This window comes from Dryobates pubescens, chromosome 4, assembly GCF_014839835.1.
Source record: "Dryobates pubescens isolate bDryPub1 chromosome 4, bDryPub1.pri, whole genome shotgun sequence".
Classification (NCBI taxonomy): domain Eukaryota; kingdom Metazoa; phylum Chordata; class Aves; order Piciformes; family Picidae; genus Dryobates; species Dryobates pubescens.
The window spans coordinates 9,700,218-9,720,963 of NC_071615.1; the positions used below are offsets into that span (position 1 = coordinate 9,700,218).

At 41.0% G+C, this 20,746-nt stretch overlaps 1 protein-coding gene across 4 annotated transcripts in view; it reads left to right on the top strand.

Annotated features, from left to right (window-relative positions):
• UNKL (unk like zinc finger) overlaps window positions 1-20,746 on the top strand; it is a 37,557-nt gene that overhangs the window by 7,120 nt on the left and 9,691 nt on the right. For 2 of the 4 annotated variants that reach the window (XM_054180450.1, XM_054180454.1), the window contains 8 exons: window positions 1,457-1,590; window positions 3,570-3,705; window positions 4,533-4,650; window positions 4,787-4,871; window positions 7,231-7,385; window positions 11,036-11,224; window positions 14,646-14,708; window positions 18,967-19,132. In XM_054180450.1, the coding sequence (XP_054036425.1) occupies window positions 1,457-1,590; window positions 3,570-3,705; window positions 4,533-4,650; window positions 4,787-4,871; window positions 7,231-7,385; window positions 11,036-11,224; window positions 14,646-14,708; window positions 18,967-19,132 (1,046 nt within the window). Of the gene's footprint in view, window positions 1-1,456; window positions 1,591-3,569; window positions 3,706-4,532; window positions 4,651-4,786; window positions 4,872-7,230; window positions 7,386-11,035; window positions 11,225-14,645; window positions 14,709-18,966; window positions 19,133-20,014; window positions 20,193-20,746 lie in introns of those variants that run through there. The other 2 variants (XM_054180453.1, XM_054180455.1) reach the window with 2 other exon arrangements.

Consider the following 20,746-nt stretch of genomic DNA (forward strand, 5'->3'; position numbering starts at 1 on the left):
GTGGGTTGCCTCAAACTTACTTGGTGCCTGTGAAAAACAGTTCTGTGCCATTTCTTCTGATTACAGACACCCACCACTCAAAAGGAAGTCTAACAAATCAGGTCTTATTTTTTCTTTTGTGGTCTTTTTGCTCTGTGGTGGACACAGATATAGGGTTTCTCAGTTTTAACTAAAGAGCAGAGCAATAGCCTTCTTTGTCTGTGTATCCACCTTAAAGAAAAAGTGCTCGAGGAACTCTTTTCCTTTACATTGCTTGCACCTTTTCTGAATCTGTAAAAGAAATATTTGGAGTGTTTGGAAAGTTTTAGACTTGGCTGTGGGTATGATTTTTCTTCCTTTCCCCTTAAGATTTTTCTTTCTTGGAGGATCACTGGGGTCTGGGAAATTCTTGAAATGTAAATGATGTCATGACTAGTTACATTATAAATGACCATGCTTTGCAAACTCCTCTTTAGAGATCCCAAGTAGGAGTGTTTTGGTATAGGAGGTAAGTTCTTTGAACATTTGTGTCTAGAGAAAGTGCCAGCTGAAGGTAGAGGCCATTAATTCTCATAGAGTGCTACAGATCCGCCTCTGGTATTTTATTCCTCACCTTGTGTCTCCATTGCTTCAAAGTCTGCCAAATACAATTATTCTATAATTATGCCACTAAGAAAAATATATTCTGTACTGATTTGCCATTGTATAATCACCATGTAGCTTAATTTTACTCTAAGTGGTGTAATAAAACTGTCTTGGATTTCTTGGAAGGGATTTCATACGGCTGATACAATGCCTTTTTGGTAGCAGTCATTGTGATCTTTCAGCAAGCTTGTGGTGGCTTACTTGAGGAGTAGTTGTAATTTCTTGCAGAAGAGATTGCATGTCCTTGTAATGACTGTTGGTCATGCACAATCTTACAGCAATCCAAACATACTTTGGCTGCTTTTTCTATAATGTAGCATTCACTGGTATTCAATATTTTGTGCCTTCCTTCAATCACAACTTTTCTAAGGCAGAGAGTCCTATGATATTTCATTCTCCCTCATAGAGGAGTTCTTTATTTCTGATCACCTTTATTGCTCTTTCTATACATACATAGAAAGATATATAGAGAATATATTTAGAATATCTATGCCTGTGTGGCACTGGAGTATCAGAAATTGATAGCATATTCAGAATGTCATAGCACCAGGATGCAGAGATATAGATGGTCATTGCTGGTACAAACACTCTCTGTATAAATGATGCCAGCGTTCCTTCATGTGTTCTCTCTGATTTGTGTGGCTTGGTTATTCCTTACAGTTGTTTGCCAGCTTCAGTGCAAGCAATGGTTTGAAATACAGTCAATTAAATTTTGTTAAGAGCTGGATTAAATGACAACACTTTGATAGAGCTGGACAGAATTATACCTGTGACTGACAGAGTTACTGTAGCTATATAGTTCAGCAGTGTTACTTTCTTTTCCCCATTCCAGAGAACTTCAGGCGCAGGAAACCTTACAGAATGGGCAGCTAGGATGTGGTGAGGCTATTCCAGATGTGCAACCAGGAATTTTAGCAAGCCAGGCAATGATTGAGAAGATCCTTAGTGAAGATCCAAGATGGCAGGGTAACGTTACTCTATCTTCTTTCTCTTTTTCCTTATTGGTGTTGGATGCAGTATGTTGTTCTTAGGTCTTCATTTGGGAGAAGTTCAAAACCCTTATTTTAACAGAGTGAAAAAATTGATTTATATAAGCAGTGTGGATATCTGTGAGCAAGTTTTACTGTCTGTCCCATTCAGATTCAGATTGCATTTTGAAAATGTTTTGAAAATGCTTAATGGGTGCTTTTCAATTTACTTGATACAAGTGTTGCTGATCTGTGTCAATTGAATAAATGTTGTTAAAAGTCAGGAGGGGCACTACCTTATGCTGGGTACTGGTAATGATTAGTATCTTCAATTTTTGAGTCATATGGACTAGCTAATGGAGTAATGCTCTTTGCTGAGCTTGATTAACAGGAATGAAGTAGAATATTAAGCATACAATTGGAGCAGAATATAAAAATACAGGAATGACTTGAAAGTGTTGTATTAGATCTCACAGTAAATCCAGTTGCCCAAGTTTTCTTAAGTCTTTGAAAGCTGATTGTCATGTTCTTGGTGTAGGCTTGCTTATTATGTAGTCAAAGATGCTAGTATCCATTGGATATTGTTTGAGCTCCTGCTGGAGTTTGCTTTAGGTAAAAACAGCTGGTAACAATTACTTCCACAAAATTCATGTGGAAACAGTAACACAGGAAGAGGTGATGTGAAGATGCTGTCTCTGAGGAGCTAAAGGTAGATACGGTATGCTATTTGTCCCCTCGATATTTTTGGAATCAGCTATAGCTTAAGTTTCTACCATGCAAGCACTATTAATCTGTAGGGCTTAACTGTTAGCTCTAGATTAAAAAAAAAATAAAAATGATGGAAGTTTGACCTTGAAAGATAGCAAAATTGACCAACCACAAGCACTTCTATTGCATTCCTTGCATTGTGACTGGTCTATGTTGTATAATGTTGTATGGCTTCTGTCAGTCCCTGTAGATACAGTAAAACTTACACATACTCTCTGGGGATTGAAATTCATCTAACTACTGATTTCAACCTTACTCTCCCCAGGCTTTAGTGCAGCTAATGAAAGGGACTGAAGAAAGAACAGACTCTGTGTGATAGTCCAATTATTAATCTTTGCTATCTGAAAGGACAAAATTAATGACTCTGAGAATGTTTCTTCAGCTACTTTCCCACAAATCCTACAGGAGTCTTGTAGTATTGTGCAGTTAATTTTTGAGAACTTCCCAGGCTAAAAGGTTTGCTGAAGTCAAGCTACATGACATTGCTGCTATTTTACCTCCATCCTTTTTCCTACCTTAGAAAGAAGTGAGATTATTTTGACATGATTTACTCCCCATAAACCCATGCTTCTTGTTAGCAAAACTGTGCCTTCTCCTTTATTTACTTGCTCCATTGTTTCTCTGAATATTTCTGTTTCTACACAGAACCTTGTTTGTCATCTCCTAGTTCCTCCTTCCTGGAGCCAAAGATGTTAGAGACAGAGGCAAAGGTAGAGAAGAGGGTATAGAATTTGCCCAGAAATATTGTACAGGACAGCCTTACCATGCGTTAATGTGAGAGTAGCTTTGGTGAAATATGGACTGTCAACACTGAACATAAGAAACATCCAGATACAAAATTGGATAAGTTTTTAATGGTTTTCTTACTGAAATGAACAATTTCCTTTCAGGCATTTGTGTTCAAAGTGTTAAAGGTACGTAACAAGGATTTTCAGATCACTTAGCGACTGATTGATTGGTAGTGCTTTAGTGAGGCAGTTTTGTGTGACTCTGCTATGGAATATAAAAGCAGTGAAGATTTTGCTTTGCATCTAAATAAATGTGTTAGGCTTTTAAAATAAAAGTGCAAGAGTCCATTTAAGTCTGTAAGAACAGAGGGGTCTGTGAATCGCAGTTGGTTTGTTGTTTGGGTGTTTTTTGACAAGAAGCAGTGTGATGCCTGAGTAAAGACACCCTGAATGCAAAATTGGTGGTTTATTTCTCTTACAGACACAAATTTTGTGTTAGCTGGCTACAAGACAGAGCAGTGCACCAAGCCACCCAGACTCTGCCGCCAGGGTTATGCCTGTCCGCACTACCACAATAGTCGCGACAGAAGACGAAACCCCAGAAAATTCAAATACAGGTACAGAAATACAGATTAAGAGCAGACCTTTTGGTGAGTCACTTGCTAATGGACTGGTCTGTTTGGGTTCTTCTGTAGTGTGATTGGATCTTCCTAGTGGAATAAAAGCATGGCTTTCCCAGTAGCCTTGCTGTTGGGTTTGGGTTTTGGTCTGAGGAAGAAAGCATCTTTTCAGAATGATCAGAGTATTCTGAAGAAAAGAACCTATGAAGGTGTGATGGAAATGTTCTTCTTTTGTGTGAAGGATGAAAATATTTTACATAATTCTTACCAAACTGGAATCACTAGATCAAACCTTTGTTATAAAAGGACCAACTATAATGTCTGTCTATAATTTTCCATTTCTGAGCAATGTTTTTAGGGCCAAAATTCAGTGCATCTCCTTCTTTTCATCATTGCATCATTCACCATTACATTATTTTGCATCACTCTTATACACTGGGGTTCCTTCATTGTTTCTGGTGGGGTTTTGTGCAGTGGTACAAAGTTTAGAATCACAGAATGTTAGGGGCTGGAAGGGACATTGAAAGATCAGCTCGTCCAACTCCTCTGCCAGAGCAGGGTCACCTATACCAGGCCACACAGGAATGCATCCAGGTGGGTTTTGAATATCGACAGAGAGGGAAACTAGGCTTTTACCTAACAGTCTCAGGACTGTGAATAAATGTCATTAGTCAGAAGATTTATAGAATCTTAGTAGCCCATCTTTCTCTCAAGGAATTTCCAAAAGGTTCCTAGAGTGTGAAATTCTGAGATCTGGTGGGAAATTGTTTGAGACTTCTGCTAGGAAGCAGATACAGACATGCTCTGGCATCACTTTTTCCTAGGTCCACTCCTTGTCCCAGTGTAAAACATGCAGATGAATGGGGTGAACCTTCAAGGTGTGAAAATGGAGATAGCTGTCAATATTGCCATTCTCGTACCGAGCAGCAGTTTCATCCTGAGGTAGGAACTACGTTTCTGCTTATTTTTAGCAATTTCAATTTTGTGATGGATTAGATTACCAGTTAAAGATTATTTATGAAACAAAAAAAGATGACATTTCACTCAGCACTCACAGCCACCCTTCTGTTTTGTTTAGATTTACAAATCTACCAAGTGCAATGACATGCGGCAGACAGGCTACTGCCCGCGCGGCCCCTTCTGTGCCTTTGCACACGTTGAAAGTAAGTAAGAGAACTGCTCTTTTGTGTCAGTGCTCATAAAAGTGAAGCATCAGTAACAGAAGTGACTTAACATCATTAACTGTAATGCACAAATGACATTCAGGGTCACTTGTTTTTAGAAATGGATTCTGTGGTTTGCAGCACCGTGCGCGGCTGTGGCAACTTGTTGCATCCACATCAGAGCTGTATCAGCAGTAAAAGAGGAGATAGCTTGCTGTACAAATGCAGTTTGTCCTTCTAACTTTTTGAGCTTGAGTCAGCAGTTTTCTACAAATATCTCTGACTTCTTAAAATACATTAGCTGTCCTGTTGAAACCTATGGAAAACTTCCCTGGTGAAAGTTAAACACCCTTACAATGATTTGCACAACGAGGTGTGTTCTCCATCTAACTTCATTGAAGCCATAGCTATGTGGAATGGGTTGAGGACATTTCCCACTGAGTGTATCTCAGCAATTTTCATCATTCTGTCTGAAATAATTTGTGGAAGCACAGATTCTCTGTAATACTGTTTCCAACTGACCAGACCATTTTTTTCCCCTTTTCCCCTCCTTTTTGAAGATCCTGAGGAATATTGCTATTCCTTCTAGACTGCTTTTCTGTTGAAGCCCAGTGACAGACAGGATGTTACTCATTGCTCTTTTCCATGCTGACTGAAGCCCAAGGTTCCAGTGTAGTCATGGTGATAGGGCACCTGATCTTGAAAAGTAGAGAAGTTGTGGGGTCTGACATACCTCTCTGGCACTCTTGGCAAAACAGAGTAGCTAGGGTATGTTGGGATTCTTAACATAATGAACATGTCTGTGGCAGTCTATTTGTCCACTGCTTGTCTTCTGGCCACAGCTGGCACCTTTGCACAAGTTGTTTTGAATTGGAAACACAGGAAGATTGAAATGTTGCTGACCAGAATATGGAAACATATCAAAGAACCACATCTCTTGTGTAACAGCTTCTGTTCCTGAAGGCATTTGCCTTTGGGTTGTTTGTCCAAGATTGTTCTCTTCTATTGGTGCTGAGATTGCAGTAATGGAAACACTTGCTTTTGACTTCATGGAAGATGGGATTCTCCAGGCCAGACCTAGGCTAGCCATGGTAGCTCTTGTATTCATAATACCCAAGCCTTGTTAGTGCAGATTTGAAGGAGGCTATATAGTGGAAAAAGCTGTATCTCATAAAAAGTACAATCCTGTTTTTGCAGAATCTATTCAGCTGCTGACAGACAATCCCTGAAGCATCACTGTGCTGGCATTAGATAGCTGAAGTTCTTTTTAAAGACTCTATACTAATCTCCATGAGCTTCAGTGATCTCCATGAGATGGGCCATCTTGTGACTGCTGCTTTTCTGTCAGCTGTGACCTCCTACAGCAGCTATATGTCTTTAAGAAAGTGTGGCCAGACCGGAGGAGGCTTACAGTGTAGAGTTTGTATCTTTTGTACAGCTGGCCACAAACTGTGGTCTTCACTCTTGATAGAAATTAGAATGATGTGGAAGCACACATCCTGAATTTAATGTGTCTGTCTGATTTACTATCAATAAGCAGAATAGCAAGGGTTAATCATGCTATTCTCCCTGAACACCTTGGAATGAGAAAGGAATTCTTCCTAAACACCTTGGAATGAGAAAGGAGAGGTAATTTCTCTTTGAAATGTTTGGAAAAGAGTCTTACACCTTCCTTTTAGAGTGGTGTGACTACTTGCACTCATTTATTGGAAGTTAGAAGAATATGAGTTGTTTTAGGTGAAAAAAAGCTACTGAAGTTTTAAGGAAGAGCATGAATCAGGTAGTGCTTTTCCTCTGACAGTCTGAGAACTGAATGGACATGTGAGGGTCCACGGAGGATGAGGCAGCTGATTGGCCTTGTGCTGGGAAAGCAGCTATTCAGTGAAATGATAAGCAGTAACAGTGAGAGTAAATGACAAACAGCACATCTGTTTATGTCTTCCCAGCCTTCTTTGCACTCTTGTTCTGTCTGAGGAACAGCAGGGGTCCAAAGAACAAAGAACACTGTAATTATGATGCCTTCCAGTCAGAAGTTTAAAGTATGTTGCCTTTAAACCCTGGTGCGATAGAGGTTCTGAAAAAATAAAGTCTAGAATACTTCAAATACATGAATTTCAATCTAGCTCTCACCAGCTTCTGATGGAGCATGTAAATAAGAGTATCACGTTTGTTAGTAGCCACAAATACACAATAGTGAATTATATTACCTTGCCTTTATGCTTATGTTAAAGGAAAAGAGAGATCTCTATTGTGTGTTTCCATGTGACAGATGCTGTGTTTGGTACTGGGTATGTGATTGTTAAATTCTCACAGCCAAGTGTCAAATCTGTGTGTAATTTGTTGGGGATTCCTTCAACAGAGGACACCATGAATGTAGTCATACTGAACACTGGGTGTCAATCACAGCCAGGAGCTCACCTGTTTTCAGCAGACAGCGTAGGAATTGCAAATGAATGGAGCAGCAGTCTTAACTCCACAAACAGCATTACAGATAGCAGTGGGCAGTCTGGAAATGTAAGTGTAAATAATTCTGGAAAAGTTATTACTAATAATCACTGTGCCAATTTTTATTTTACTTCTTAAAAGTCTGGAGGTTTTTTTATTTGGTTGTACTTCAGCAAAAGCTAAAAAAGCCACAGCTGTAGTAAAAGTCAGGCAGTGATATTGAACTGGTACTGTAAGCCTTAATGGAATGTCTGCCCTTGGCACCTGATTTGAGTGTGTATTATTTGTGTTACTCTGTTCTTGTGTTCTGGATTTAGATGCAATACTTTGAATGTTGCAGCAAGGAACATCATTATTAATCAAGTATACAACTACAGGACACCTTAATTTACATATGTCTCTTTTTTCTATAGGAAATGTTTAATTCATGGAAGATCTTGCCTGATCCCAGCCCTCTCCTCTGCCATAATTTGTTAACATTAGGAATGAATTGATGTCCTCCCTGAACATGCTTTATACTTAAAGCTTCTTACAGTGGTGCAGTACATGCAGTATGTTTGGTAGCAGAGAGGTGTTTGGTTACAAGGGTGATAAATGTAGTTTCTATTAACAAATTTTGTCACCTAAGGCTGGGAGAGAGAAAGGAGGAAGAAATATTGCAGAGCTTTTATTATCTTCCTTTTAGTATCAGTTGGGATAGATGCTTCAGTTAAGTTTTATGTTTGTTGCAAAATAGTGTTACCTCATCTGCCTTGTTCTCTGGTGACTTGCTTTTTTCTTGCCTCATTTGCAGTGCAGAGTCATAAGTACAGGCACATTTGTTCCCAGAATTTTCACTTTTGGCTTTCCAGCATTGCTGAGCCATACTGTTTCGTTAGGAACCAGATTAAATATTAAATAGTGTTTAAAAGGAATTGCCAACAAATAGTGCAGTTTTGTTTGTCATGGTTTTGCCTCAGCCAGCAGCTGAGTACCACACATCACCCTCCTGGTGTGATGGGAAAGAGGATTGGGAGCCAAAGGAAAACAAAAGCCCTGACACTTGACTTCATGTTAATTGTGAATCACAAGTCCCTCTTGATGCAAAATACATGTTCACTCACTGTCTTGGGGTCCATACTGCACTAAGCTGCAGGGCTCTTTCAAGTAATAAGTTTCTTGATGTTTCTCAGATGTTCTTTGTGGCATACTCTGTGCAAAGAGCATGAAAGATGAGATAGGCAGGAGCAGTGATTTTGTAGGTATACTGCACCAAGCCACAGGGCATGGATGGATATTTGGGAAATAAATTATTTCATGTCCCATTAGTTCCCTCCCTCGTTTCCTCCAGCTTCTTTAGCACTTCTTCCCTAGACCCTTCACCAGCTTTGTTGCCCTTCTCTGGACACACTACAGCACTGCAGTGTCTTTCTTGTAGTGCAGGTCCCAAAACTGAACCCAGTATTTGAGGTGCAACCTCACTAGTGCTGAGTAGAGGGAGATGATCCCTGTCCTGGACCTACTGGCCACACTATTGCTGATCCCAGTCAGGATGCTGGTGGCCTTGGCCCCCTGTGCACATTACTGGCTCATGTTAAGAGGCTGTCAACCAACACTGCTAGGTCCCTTTCCACCATGAGGAATACATTCAAAATAATAGCTAAATAATTTAGTAGTCTTCCAAATAAGACCAAAATTTTCATTGTAGTTGCCTTGTAAATTCAGGCTAAGTTTGAATTTACTTTTTCCTTGCTGATCTATTTAAGCTCTCATGCATGTTATGTGACCTGTTTTCTTTTCCTGCTTTATTTGCATGGGTTCTGTTTAATTTGTTTGCAAGTTGAGTCACAAAATCTGTGGAACTGTGCAATCCAGTTATTAAAACTTTTCTTTTCTGAAAAATTGGAAACACAGAGTAGAGTCTGTCTCTATCTATTGTCATCTTGGTGGTCTCTTCAGAGATTAAGATTGACAGCCTAAACATAGAATTGTAGGATGGTTTGGCTGGAAGGGACCTCTAAAGGTCACCTAGTCTAACCCCCTCTGCAGTGAGAAGGGACATTGCATATTTTGTTTTAATTTCACTTTAAAGTAGTGTTTTTATTTCCTGGCAGTGTCCTTTTGTTTTTCTCTCTAGCATACAGGAAGGATTTCAGTATGTTAGAGCTGAAAAGAATGTGCACAGGGGCAGTTTTGGACTTAGGGTAAACGGTAACAGAAATGTTGCATGTTATAGGGTGCTCATGGTCTAAGCATGAATCATTGAGCCTTTGAGTTCAGAAGTAATTTTGTCTGAGTGAATCTTGGCTATCAATTTAATTATTTTTTGCTGTGGTGCCCTCTCTTCTACTTCTGTGAGCTCTCAGAATGTATGTACATTTCAGACTACTGTGTAGAGAAGCTGTCTTTAAGTTTCAGAAGCAGTCTAATTACAAAACTTCACACAGATAAGGTTGGTGCCAAGAGATTTTCTGTAGGGATAGGGGCACGAATGCATAAGTAATAGCCTTCCTTGAGTATAGGGATTACATTTGTTGGAAGTGGTGGGTTTTTTCTGTCCAGGATTAAGACCTCATCTATGTTTGTATCCGTCCTCTACCTGATTTACAGGTTTTCTGCTGCTCTGGAGGGACGTTTGGAGGTTATACTGTTCTAGAGAGAGAGATATCTCCGGTTAAAATCCTGATTTGCTTGAAATGCTTTCAGGTTCTTTGGAGCATAGGGTGAAATTAAGGGTTAACCCTAAATTGAGAGTTTGACAGTAAACAATATAGTTACTTGTTTATTCTACCTGATTCAGTGTGTATCTGTTATTTAAGCAAACCAAAACAACTTAGGCAGAACTTCACTCCCATTATTGTATTGACAAGTTCAGGTTCCTTGGGAGCTGGCAGAATCTGTTCCAAAACAAGCACAGAAGGGGTTGAAATGTGTCATCACTGAGTTTTCCACCACTGGGCTGTTAGGCATGAACACAGAATCCAACTATTTCCATACTGCCTTTCTGAGACTGGTTTTAAATCTAGTTGAAGAAAATGTAACAGTTCACTTCAAAATGTAGAACCAAGCAATAGGCACAGGTCTGCTCAGGCTTATTAGCCTAGGATTCTGGCACCTGAGTTAATAAATTTCACATTGATCAGAATTGTACTTTTAGCTGAAAAATAACCCAGACCTATTTACAGAGTGCACCCTTAGTTTAAGCCTTTTACATTCAAAGTTTAAAATTCTCTGGAAAATGCACAGCAGAACTAAAAGTTATGAATTCAGTAATGGTTTAAGATACTAAATTCTTAATCTGTTAACCAAAAAAGTAATATTTAAGAATCTCAGAAAACAGCCTTTTGAGATTTACAAACAAGTTTTTGCCAACACTCTGTGTATCTTTTTCTATTGAACTGCTTGATTTGATCTGATTGATTTCTTTGGAAGGAATGAAATGGTATATAATGCTTGCATTAAACTGTGAAAGAAGAAATAGAAGGATGAATGGGAATCAGGGCTGTCAGAGAGCAAGTATTCCTCTGTTGTCAATTAATATCCATGAAGTAATCTCCTCCTGTGATATGTTTTGTGCACAGGGACCAAACAAAGCTATGTTCTGGTGTGTACAAATGCATCTGCTTTTGAAGTTTGTATCTTTACAATAGCTGCACATCATTTTTGTCATGTGCTTCTTTGAAAACTAATACTTAGAGTATCATAAGAGTATATTAGACACTGATTTCTGTCTTCTACAGATTTCCTGTTCTTCAAGTCCAACTGTAACATCAAGTTCTGGTAGCACTAGTTCTTTATCACCCCTTGGACCACTTTGTAGGCAGAGATCATTAGCAAATGGTGGTTTGTGTTCTGAGTCTAGCACATCAGCTGTTTCTTCACCCACATCCAGCTATCCAAAAGCACCAGGCTTTGAACGAGAAGATCAGGTATGTGAACAATATGGGTCTACAAGTACTAAAGCAATTGTAAATTAATTTACATTCAGCAGAAGATGTCTGTCTTGCATATCAGCACTGCCTTTTGATAACTAAGGACACAGAGTTTGGAACCCATTTCTTTAGTGAGCTAAACTGCATCAAATTACAGTAGTCACAGTCCAAGGACCCTCATGCAAACAGTCATTTCAGCTCAGCTGGATTGCAGTAAATTCTCATTTTGCAGAAATGTTGTGACTGTCATTTCAAGCCCATATGGCCAAGAACAGAGCAAGATAATGACAGAAAAAAATAACCATAGCTAGACTTGGTAGGATTCAGTTTTAATTCTTGTTGAAATTGATGGTGAAAAAATGCAATGGTTTCTGGCTATTGATTGTAGAATCATAGAATTGTTTGGGTTGGAAAAGCCCTCCAAGGTCATTGAGTCCAACCCTCAAGCCAACACCACCATGGCCACTAAACCATGTCCCCAAGTGTCATGGTCACAAGTTTCTTGAACACCTCCAGGAATGGGGACTCCACCACCTCCCTGGGCAGCCTGTTCCAATGCCTAACCACTCTTACAGGAAAGAAATTGTTCCTAATTTCCAGCTTAAACCTCACCTGGTGCAGCTTTGAAGCCTTTTCCTCTCATTGTATCACTTGTTACCAGAGAGAGGAGACCGGCTCCCACCTCACTCCAACCTCCTTTCAGGTAGTTGTAGACATTGATGAGATCTTCCCTCAGCCTCTCTTCTCCAGACTTTACAACCCCAGTTCCCTCAGCTGCTCACCAGACCTGTTCTCTAGACTGTTCACTAGTTTCATTGCCCTTCTCTAGACATGCTCCAGCAACTCAGTGTCCTTCCTGATACTATTTATTAGTTCTGATCTTTGATTAATTTCAGTCTGTCTGTTCTCCCTCCTACACCTGCCTCTCTCCTTTGATAAGTTCATTACTGAGAGAGACATAGATGGTAAAATATTACAAGCCTCTTTAAGAGGGATAGATCTATACTACTACCAGTGGGAGGAAAATGGTTCAAACTGAAATTGGTGAGGAGTTGTAATGCTTTAGCTGGGGAGTGGGAAGAAAATGGGCAATTCTAGAGACAGCTGGGAGAAGGGAAGAATAATACTTTTCAGGGATATTAAACAGCTCTTCTGGCCTGCACCAGGGAAAGCCCAGAATTCACCTGTTAAAGCTAAATGGGTTTTATGCTTTTGTAATACTGGTTACACTTCTTAATTGTCAGGATGGAACTGTTTGAAAAAAAGGGAACTTCAGTGGCACATTTAGGTAAGCTGCAGCTAAACTGGTTAGCCTTCTTCATAGAATCATAGAATGGTTTGGGTTGGAAAAGATCTCTAAAGGTCATCCAGTCCAACCCTCCTACAGTCGGCAGGGACATCCTCCCCTAGATCAGGCTACACAGAGCCCTGTCAAGCCTCACCTTAAATATGTCCAGGGATGGGGCCTCAACCACCTCTATGGGGACCCTGTTCCAGTGTTCACCACCTCATGGTGTAGAACTTGTTCCTAACATCCAGTATGAATCTACTCTTCTCTATTTTGAAACCATTGCCCCTCATCCTGTCACTGCAGGCCTTCGCGAGCAGTCTCTCCATTCTTCTTGTAGGCCCCATTTGGGTACTGGCAGGCTGCTGATCATTTTGGTGCCCCTCCTTTGGACCCACTCCATCAGGTCCATGTCCTTCTTGTATTGAGGGCTCCAGAGCTGGATGCTGTACACCATGTGAGGTCTCACCAGAGCAGAGTAAAGCAGCAGAATCACGTCTCAATCTGCTGGCCACTCTGCTTTTGACGCAGCCTAGGCTAGGCTACCATTGGGCTCCTGGGCTGCAAGCTCACACTGTCTGCTTATGTCCAGCTTCTCAACCATCAGCAGCCCCAAGTCCTTTTCTGCAGGGCTGCTTTCTATCACTTCATCCCCCAGGCTGTATTGATAATGAGGATTGTTCCGACCCAGATACAAGACCCTACACTTGCTGTTGTTGAACCTCATGAGGTTCAACTGGGCCCACCTCTCCAGCTTGTCCAGATCCTTGTGGATGCCATCCTGTCCCTCTGGCATATCGACAGCACCACTCAGCTTGGTGTCATCTGCAAACTTGCTGCTGGTGCACTTGATCCTGCTCTCTCCATCACTGATAAAAGTATTAAACAGCACAGGTCCCGGTACAGACCCCTGGAGGACACCACTTGTCACTGCTCGCCATCTGGCCTTCAGGCCATTGAGCACCACCCTCTGGATGTGACCCTCCAGCCAATTTCTTACTCAGTGAGCTTGTGATTTGTCAGAATTGAGTTCTATAACCTGAGAAGTGCAGGAATAAAAGACAGAAACAGAACAAAAGGAAGGAAAGTGATTTTTGTACATGGCAACTTGTAGGTGAGGGCAAGATCATTAAAGTTCTTCAGGCAGAACTGTTTTCTCACATATAGCTGTCTAGACAGACTATAGAGAGCTGTTCATTGTGACAGGAAAGATGTCCATCTCCCAGCACAGGGATCAAGTAATCATTGATTAAATGTTATGGAAGCAAGGCATTTACAGTATCAAATAGGTGCTTTTTGGTCATGAGACAGCAATAGTTGAGAAAGGATGTAATCATTGATGATGATCTGTTTTGCTGGCTTGGTCACAATTAGTTATGTGCTGCTGCAAAGAATGTGTCTCAGCAGTAAAAATATCATGTTCTTACCTTTCAGTGGCCATATTGAACCTGTCTAGAGAGAGAGCAGTGATGGACTTTGCAATTGATAAAAAAACATCTAGAGCAGTGGGAGGCATGTAAAAAGATGTAGAGTTGTTACTGCTTAGGAAGCTTTCACTGCAAGGCAGATAGGAATTTCCCAGAAACAAGGAACAGTCACAAGACTGCTCAAAAAGAGCAGAAAGAACCATTTTTTTCCTAATGAAAGAGAGCACCTTGCAGAATTTACCACACATCAGGAGCTCATTGACAATTGCTGACCTGGAAAGACCAGAGATCTTTTGATCCTGGTCTGCAAGGACACAGTGGGCAAAGAGAAATTGCTTAGAATTCACTTTTATTTAACTTACGTTACCCTATTATAAAATGATTCAAAGAAAATCTACCCCTATATTTGATTATCTGTTCTTGTTATTTGTAGCATGATCACTTTAAGGGCAAATCTGAGCAGTTCCACTCAAAACTTTGGGCTGCTTTTCCACCAGCCTCTTGGAGAAGTATCCCTGAGCTGGTGAGCATTTGGGGCGTTATTTCTGTTACAGCATAGTGCTAACATGGCTAAGGTAAATGAGGTGGGCCCTTATTTCCAAGTGCATTGAAGATGTTACAGAGATGCCAATGACCCTTTGTAAACTAATACCTTTTATAGCAATGACTTGTTAATATATTGTAGAGATTTTTCTTCTTTTAGGCAAAGCATCGAAGCTTCCCCGCTGAGAATCAGCAGACAGTAAATGAACAAGACAACAAGCAGGTATTGCTAAAAGCTAAATGCTTTACAACATAGTCTAAGGAAAATTTGTGCCCAGTGACAGGATGGGAGGCCACAGCCATGAACTGAAACACTGGAGGTTCCATACAAACTTATGGAAATACTTTATTACTGTGCATTTGAGACTGAGCATTGGAACAGGCTGCCTAGAGAGGTTGTGGAGTCTCCTTCTTTGAAGTTATATGGAAGCCTTCTAGATGTGGCCCTGGACAGCTAGCTCTAGGTTCTGTGAAAATGTCCAGTAGATGTCTGCTGCAGGGAGTACCAGGGAAGAGAAGGATATAAGGCAGTTTGAGGATGCTTTTGATTATAGGAATTCCATGGCAAAGTTTTCACAGGGAAATTTTGGATTAACTTGACTTGGGGATGGATTGATGAAATTTAAGGTCAGAAGGAAGGTAATGGTACAACAACCAGGGCTGGGCTGCCATTCATAGACTGGAGGAATAGGCCAACAAGATCTTTATGAAGTTGATTAAGGACAAGTGCAAAGTCTGCATCTGATAAGCAAGAACCTCTTGCAAGAGTATAGGCTGAAAACAAGAGCTAACTGTCTGAGAACCAGCTCTGTGTAAAAGGTCCTGAGAGTCTTTGTAATCCAGAAGCTGAATGTGAGCCAACCATTGCTCTGGTGGAAGCAAATGCCCCAAATTATCGCAGGCTGTATTAGCAGTGACATGAAGTAGATCAGTGGGAGGGGTTACTCACCTGCTTATCACTTGTTAGACCACATCTACAATACTACATCATGATTTGGGGCTCATGGTTAACTGATGCAATCTTAGCATCTGGATGCCAGGATGGTCAGAGGAATGGAGCACTTGCCCTGCAAGGAGAGGCAAAGGAAGCAGAGCTTGTGTAGAAAAGAAGGCTTCAAGAGGACCTAGTGGCAGCCTTCTGATACCTATGAGGAGGCTGTCAAGAAGATGAAACCAACATGCTGATGTCGGTACACAGTGGGTAGGCAAGAGGCCACAGACACATGAAGCAGGAAGATAAGACTGGGTATAAGAAAACTTGTTTTTCACTGGGGGGAGAGTCAAGCAGTGGTTGCTGAGTATGGTTGTGCAGTCTCCATCCTTGGAGGCTTTCAAGCCCAGACCTACCAAAACACCGAGTTATCTGATCTGACTTTATAGCTGCCCTAGCTCTGATCAACAGGTTGGACTAGATGACCTCCTCAAGTTCTTTCCAACCTGAGTTTTCCTATTACCTGCTGATCTTAAGAACACTTAGCAAGTTGGTTTAATTATCTTCTTTTTTCAACAAAAAATGTTAATTAATCTCAATTTAAATAGTTCAGAATGTATGAAATTCTGCTATGTGATTACAAAGCTGTCTTCTGTTTATTTTGTTTCTGTTGTGTTTAGATATCCCCCAGAACAGAGTTTTGAAGTTCTAGATAGGGTCAGTCTTGGTCCATTAGACTAAGGAAAGGCATCTTTGAGCTGCCCAAGTGCATTTGTCTATAGGTACTGAGTGGTACAAGCAGCTTGCTGTAAATGGCTTAGAGAGGAAGAAGAGACTGAGTAGTGTATTAGATGTAGGTGTTTATGCTGGGAAGAAAGAGAACTAACTGAAGAAATCCATCAGCTTTGTGTGGGTGTGTGAAATTTCTTCACTTCTCTCCCACCAATAGGCCTCAGCTTAAGATGGAGCAGGCCAAAAGGGGAGGGTGTTTTGGTTTTTTAGCAATACCAAAAGCCTGTATTGCCTTTCCCACTTGTGTTGACTTTGATCATGATCCCTGCCTATAGAGAAACATGATACCAGACTTAGAGCTTAATAAACCTATACCTTATGATTTTCTCCTTTTACTTTTTTAATTATACAGCTGTTTTTCATGGTTTAATAGATACTGCCAGTTCAGAGAGAATTTATTTTTTCAGTTCAAACATTTTTGAAAGCAGAGAGCAGCAAAGAACTGTTGCATTTAACATGTTGCATTGAGAGACTCTGTTGTGCATTCAGTGTAAGCTGCAATGCTGGAGCAAAGTTTGAAAAAGCCTGTCATAGAGACATAGAATAGATGAGCTTGGAAGTGACCTCCTGACGTGCAACAAGTCTGAGCACAAGGTCCTGCAGGAGGGTCGGGACAGTCCCTGGTATCATCACAGACTGAGTGATGAATGGACTGAGAGCAGTGCTGCAGAGAAGGACCTGGGCATCCTGGTGAGTGGGAAATTAGACATGAGCCAGCAATGTGCACTGGCAGCTCAGAAAGCCGAGCATCTGGAGCTGCATCAAAACCAGCTTGACCAGCAGGTTGAGGGAAGTGATTGTCCCTCTCTGCTGCACTCCTGAGACCTCACCTGGACTACTGTGTACACTTCTGAGAAGGCAACACAGGGAAGATGTGGACTTCTTCAAGTGGGTCCAGAGGAGGGTCACAGGAGTGGTCCGTGGGCTGGAACACCTCTGCTATGAATAAAGGCAGAGAGAGTTGGGGTTGTTTGGCCTGGAGCAGAAAAGGTTCTGGGGAGATGTTATGGTGACCTGCCAGTACTTAAAAGGGCCTTAAGAGAAAGGTAGAAAAAGACTTTTTAGCAGGACCCATAGTGACAGGACAAGGGGCAGCACTTTTAAACTGAAAGAGGGTAGCTCTAGATTGGATATAACCACAAAATTCTTTGCTATGAAGGTGGTGAGGCACTGGAACAGGTTGCCCAGAGATGCTGTGGATGCTTCATCCCTGGAAGTGTTGAAAGTCAGTGGGGCTCTGAGCATCATTTCAAGCCCTTCAACTAGTGGAGGATGTCACTGTCCACAACATGGGGATTGGACTAGATGACCTTTGAAGATCTCTTCCAACCCAAACCATTCTGTGATTCTCTGGAGGTCCGTAGTGTATCTGTTCTCTTGTCAAGATGAGAGCACCTAGAGCAGGTGGCTCAGTGTCTTATTTAGTAGTGTTTGGAACATCTCCGAAAGTGCAGACTGCACAGTCCCTGCACATGTTCCAGTGTTTGGCCACCATTGCAGCAATATATTTTTGTCTGTGTCTAAGTGAAACTGTGTGTATTTCAGTTTGTGTCCATTTCTAAAGGAAAAAAAGTGCTCATTCTCATGGTCATTATTGGCCTCAATCTTGCACCTATCTAGGTTTGAAATAGAAACTTTCTGTTCTATTGGTAGAAATCAGAAGAGTAGATAGTGCAAAATGACTGCTCATCACACAGAAGGCAATGAGAGGATATGTGGACTAGATGTGTTTTTTATTAACTAAAAGATTTGAGGATTAACTAAAGAATAAACGGGAAAAGGAGTTAATTTACTGAAAACTGTGCAACAAGTTCCTGTAGAGTTTGTGAAGTTCTTTTCCAGTTTATAGTGTTATATAGTCACATACTGTTTGCATGTCTTACATTTTGTAATTCAAGTGTCTGATTTGTATGGAAAAGAAGTGGCTAGTTTGAAAGAAGTAACACAGAGAAGGCCACAGAATCACAGAATGGTAGGAGTTGGAAGGGGCCTCTGGAGATCATCCAGTCCAACCCCCCTGCCAGAGCAGGTTCACCTAGAGCAGGTTGCACAGGATGGTATCCAGGTGGGTTTTGAATGACTCCAGAGATGGAGACTCCACCACCTCTCTGGGCAGCCTGTTCCAGTGTTCTGCTACCCTCAAAATAAAGAGATTCCTTCCCATGTTTAGATGGAGCTTCCTGTGCTCAAGTTTGCGCCTGTTACTTTTTGTCCTGTCACAGCACCACTGGAAAAAGGCTGTCCCCATCCAGGGCATTGTGTAATGTGATGACACATGTGCAGCGCAGTCACGTTTCTCAACTATCTGAACCAATCATCAGTTTATGCACTAACTGCATTTAGAGAAAATGATAAAATTGGCTGATCCAAAAACCATGCAGAATTTCTGTATGAATGCTTAATGAAGTGCTGCAGTTCCTCAATAGATACTTTTCTTTCCAAAAGGAGCATCAGGCCTCAGCGAACTAATTACGTTTGCAGAGCTTATTTGCAAGCATTTCAGCACCTTCTGAAAGCAGAATTCCCTCATACAGCAGCCATGTCACGCTGGAGAAGTGCACTTGCTGATAAATGATAGGGAAAATTATCCTAATCCATTCATTCAGAGGGCTCTGGATTTCTTTCTGCTTGAATGAAAAGAACTACTTTTAAAAATACCTTCTATTTAATGTGTATGTTTGCACATATATATATGTGTGTAAGTGTGTCTGTGCAGGTGTGTACATAGGTTGCTTGGTTTGTTTGTTTTTTTCAACAGAACCACCTCAGTGTTTTTTCAGCAGTTAACCCGCTTGCTTCAAGTATAACTTCCAGTCTGGCCTCCAGTCTTGGATCAGATAGTTCATCTCCTACAGCTGTCTCTGCTATCAGTGCCAAAGCTCTCCAGTTCTACTCCGGCAGTAACACAGTTGAGTCAGTAATAGGTAAATCTTAACGTTTAATCTCCCATTGTACATATTCTGTTGCATTATTCAAGTTCTTGTTTCATCATAGGTTCCAAGGGCATACTGGTAAAGACAGTAATGTTGTACAGATCTGCTTTAGCATACGTAATTAAAAGCAGTGTCTGAAATTTTCTTTAAATGTGAGAAATCATTTCACCCCAAATCACTTTTTTCCCCCCACAAAGTCTCCAATGTGAATGTAGGAATGAGTGAATGGGACATTTAAGCTGGAATTTTGACATTGGTAGTGGCCAGCAATTAAAAAAGTGTAGAACTTTCCTAATGCAGCTCACTGTGTTGACAGAAAGAGAAGCATTGTCTCCACTTCTGTTCCTGGGTTGATGAGACTTGACTTCTTTCTTTTTTTTTAATGTTAACGTAGCAGGTGGAGTTACAGATCTCACCATGTTCACAGGAAAGTGAGAGACTTCTATTTGGCTGGCTGCTTATTCTCCAGCCTGGTTAGTGGCATGTTCAAGGTGCTAGAGGAATAATCACTTCCCCCAAGCTGAAGTCTACACTTCTGCTAACACAAGCCAGTGAGCTGTTAGCTTTTACTGGCACAGAGCATGCTGAAGACTCATCAGAATTCCGAGATCCCTTTTTGCAGTGCTGCTTTATGATCATTTGGCCCACTGCCTGTACTGGTGCACGGGATGACTCTGTCCCAGGGGCAGCACTACTGTGTTAACTGTTGAACTCCATGAGATTTCTGTCAGTCTCAGTTCTTCAGCCTTTTGAAATCCCTCTTAATGGCAGTCCTGCCGTGATACGTGCGATGGCATGTCTCGGCTGCTCCCCTTAATTCAGTGTTATGCACAAAGTTGTTGAAATCTGGGGCACTTCTCCATGAAATGGGGTTTATCCAGGATGGCTGTGTCAGGGAGTGTTGAAAGATGCTGTATTTTACATTCTGTGTTCTGAGTCACATGGTGAGGGAGCTGCTGTGATTAGTTGGTGTACTTGAAGCTTTCCCTGTTTGAATCGATGTGTAGCAGTGAGCAGGAGACTGCAGACAGTGAGTCAGCACTTTGGCATGGTAAGTTAGGCATTCAGTCTTTACATTTTTTTTCTTTTTCATAGAAGTCTATGCAGAATATTAAATGTGAGACTGCAGAAAAAGATCTACCAAGTGTATAGCTTGCTTTCCTGAAAGGTTTGTTTGATGATTTGTGTGTTAGAAAATACATTTTGCACTATTTTTAAGTTTCAGAATGAGAATGAACAGAATTGCACTTTCTCTGCAAGCAATATAATTTCGTCAGCTTACTGTTACTATTTTAAGATCTGCTATGGAATGAAATCACAGTTCTGTAAAGATAAACGTTGCTTCTGGAATAAGTAGAGGCTAGCTTGCTGTACAAGTTACTCATACAACAACAAAAATCACGGTGTTAATTTCTGTGTTTCAGATGTGGTGCTTATTCAGTGCAGTTTTTAAATCATCAGATGCTGAATGATTGTTGCATAGTCATTTCAGCAGTGATATACTGTGTTTCCTATGTCCTAGTGTGATTATAGTAGGGAGCATAAGAGACTCTTGATTCCACTGAGTCAGAATATGCCTCTGCTGTCTGGGGGTGCTTTTCTAAA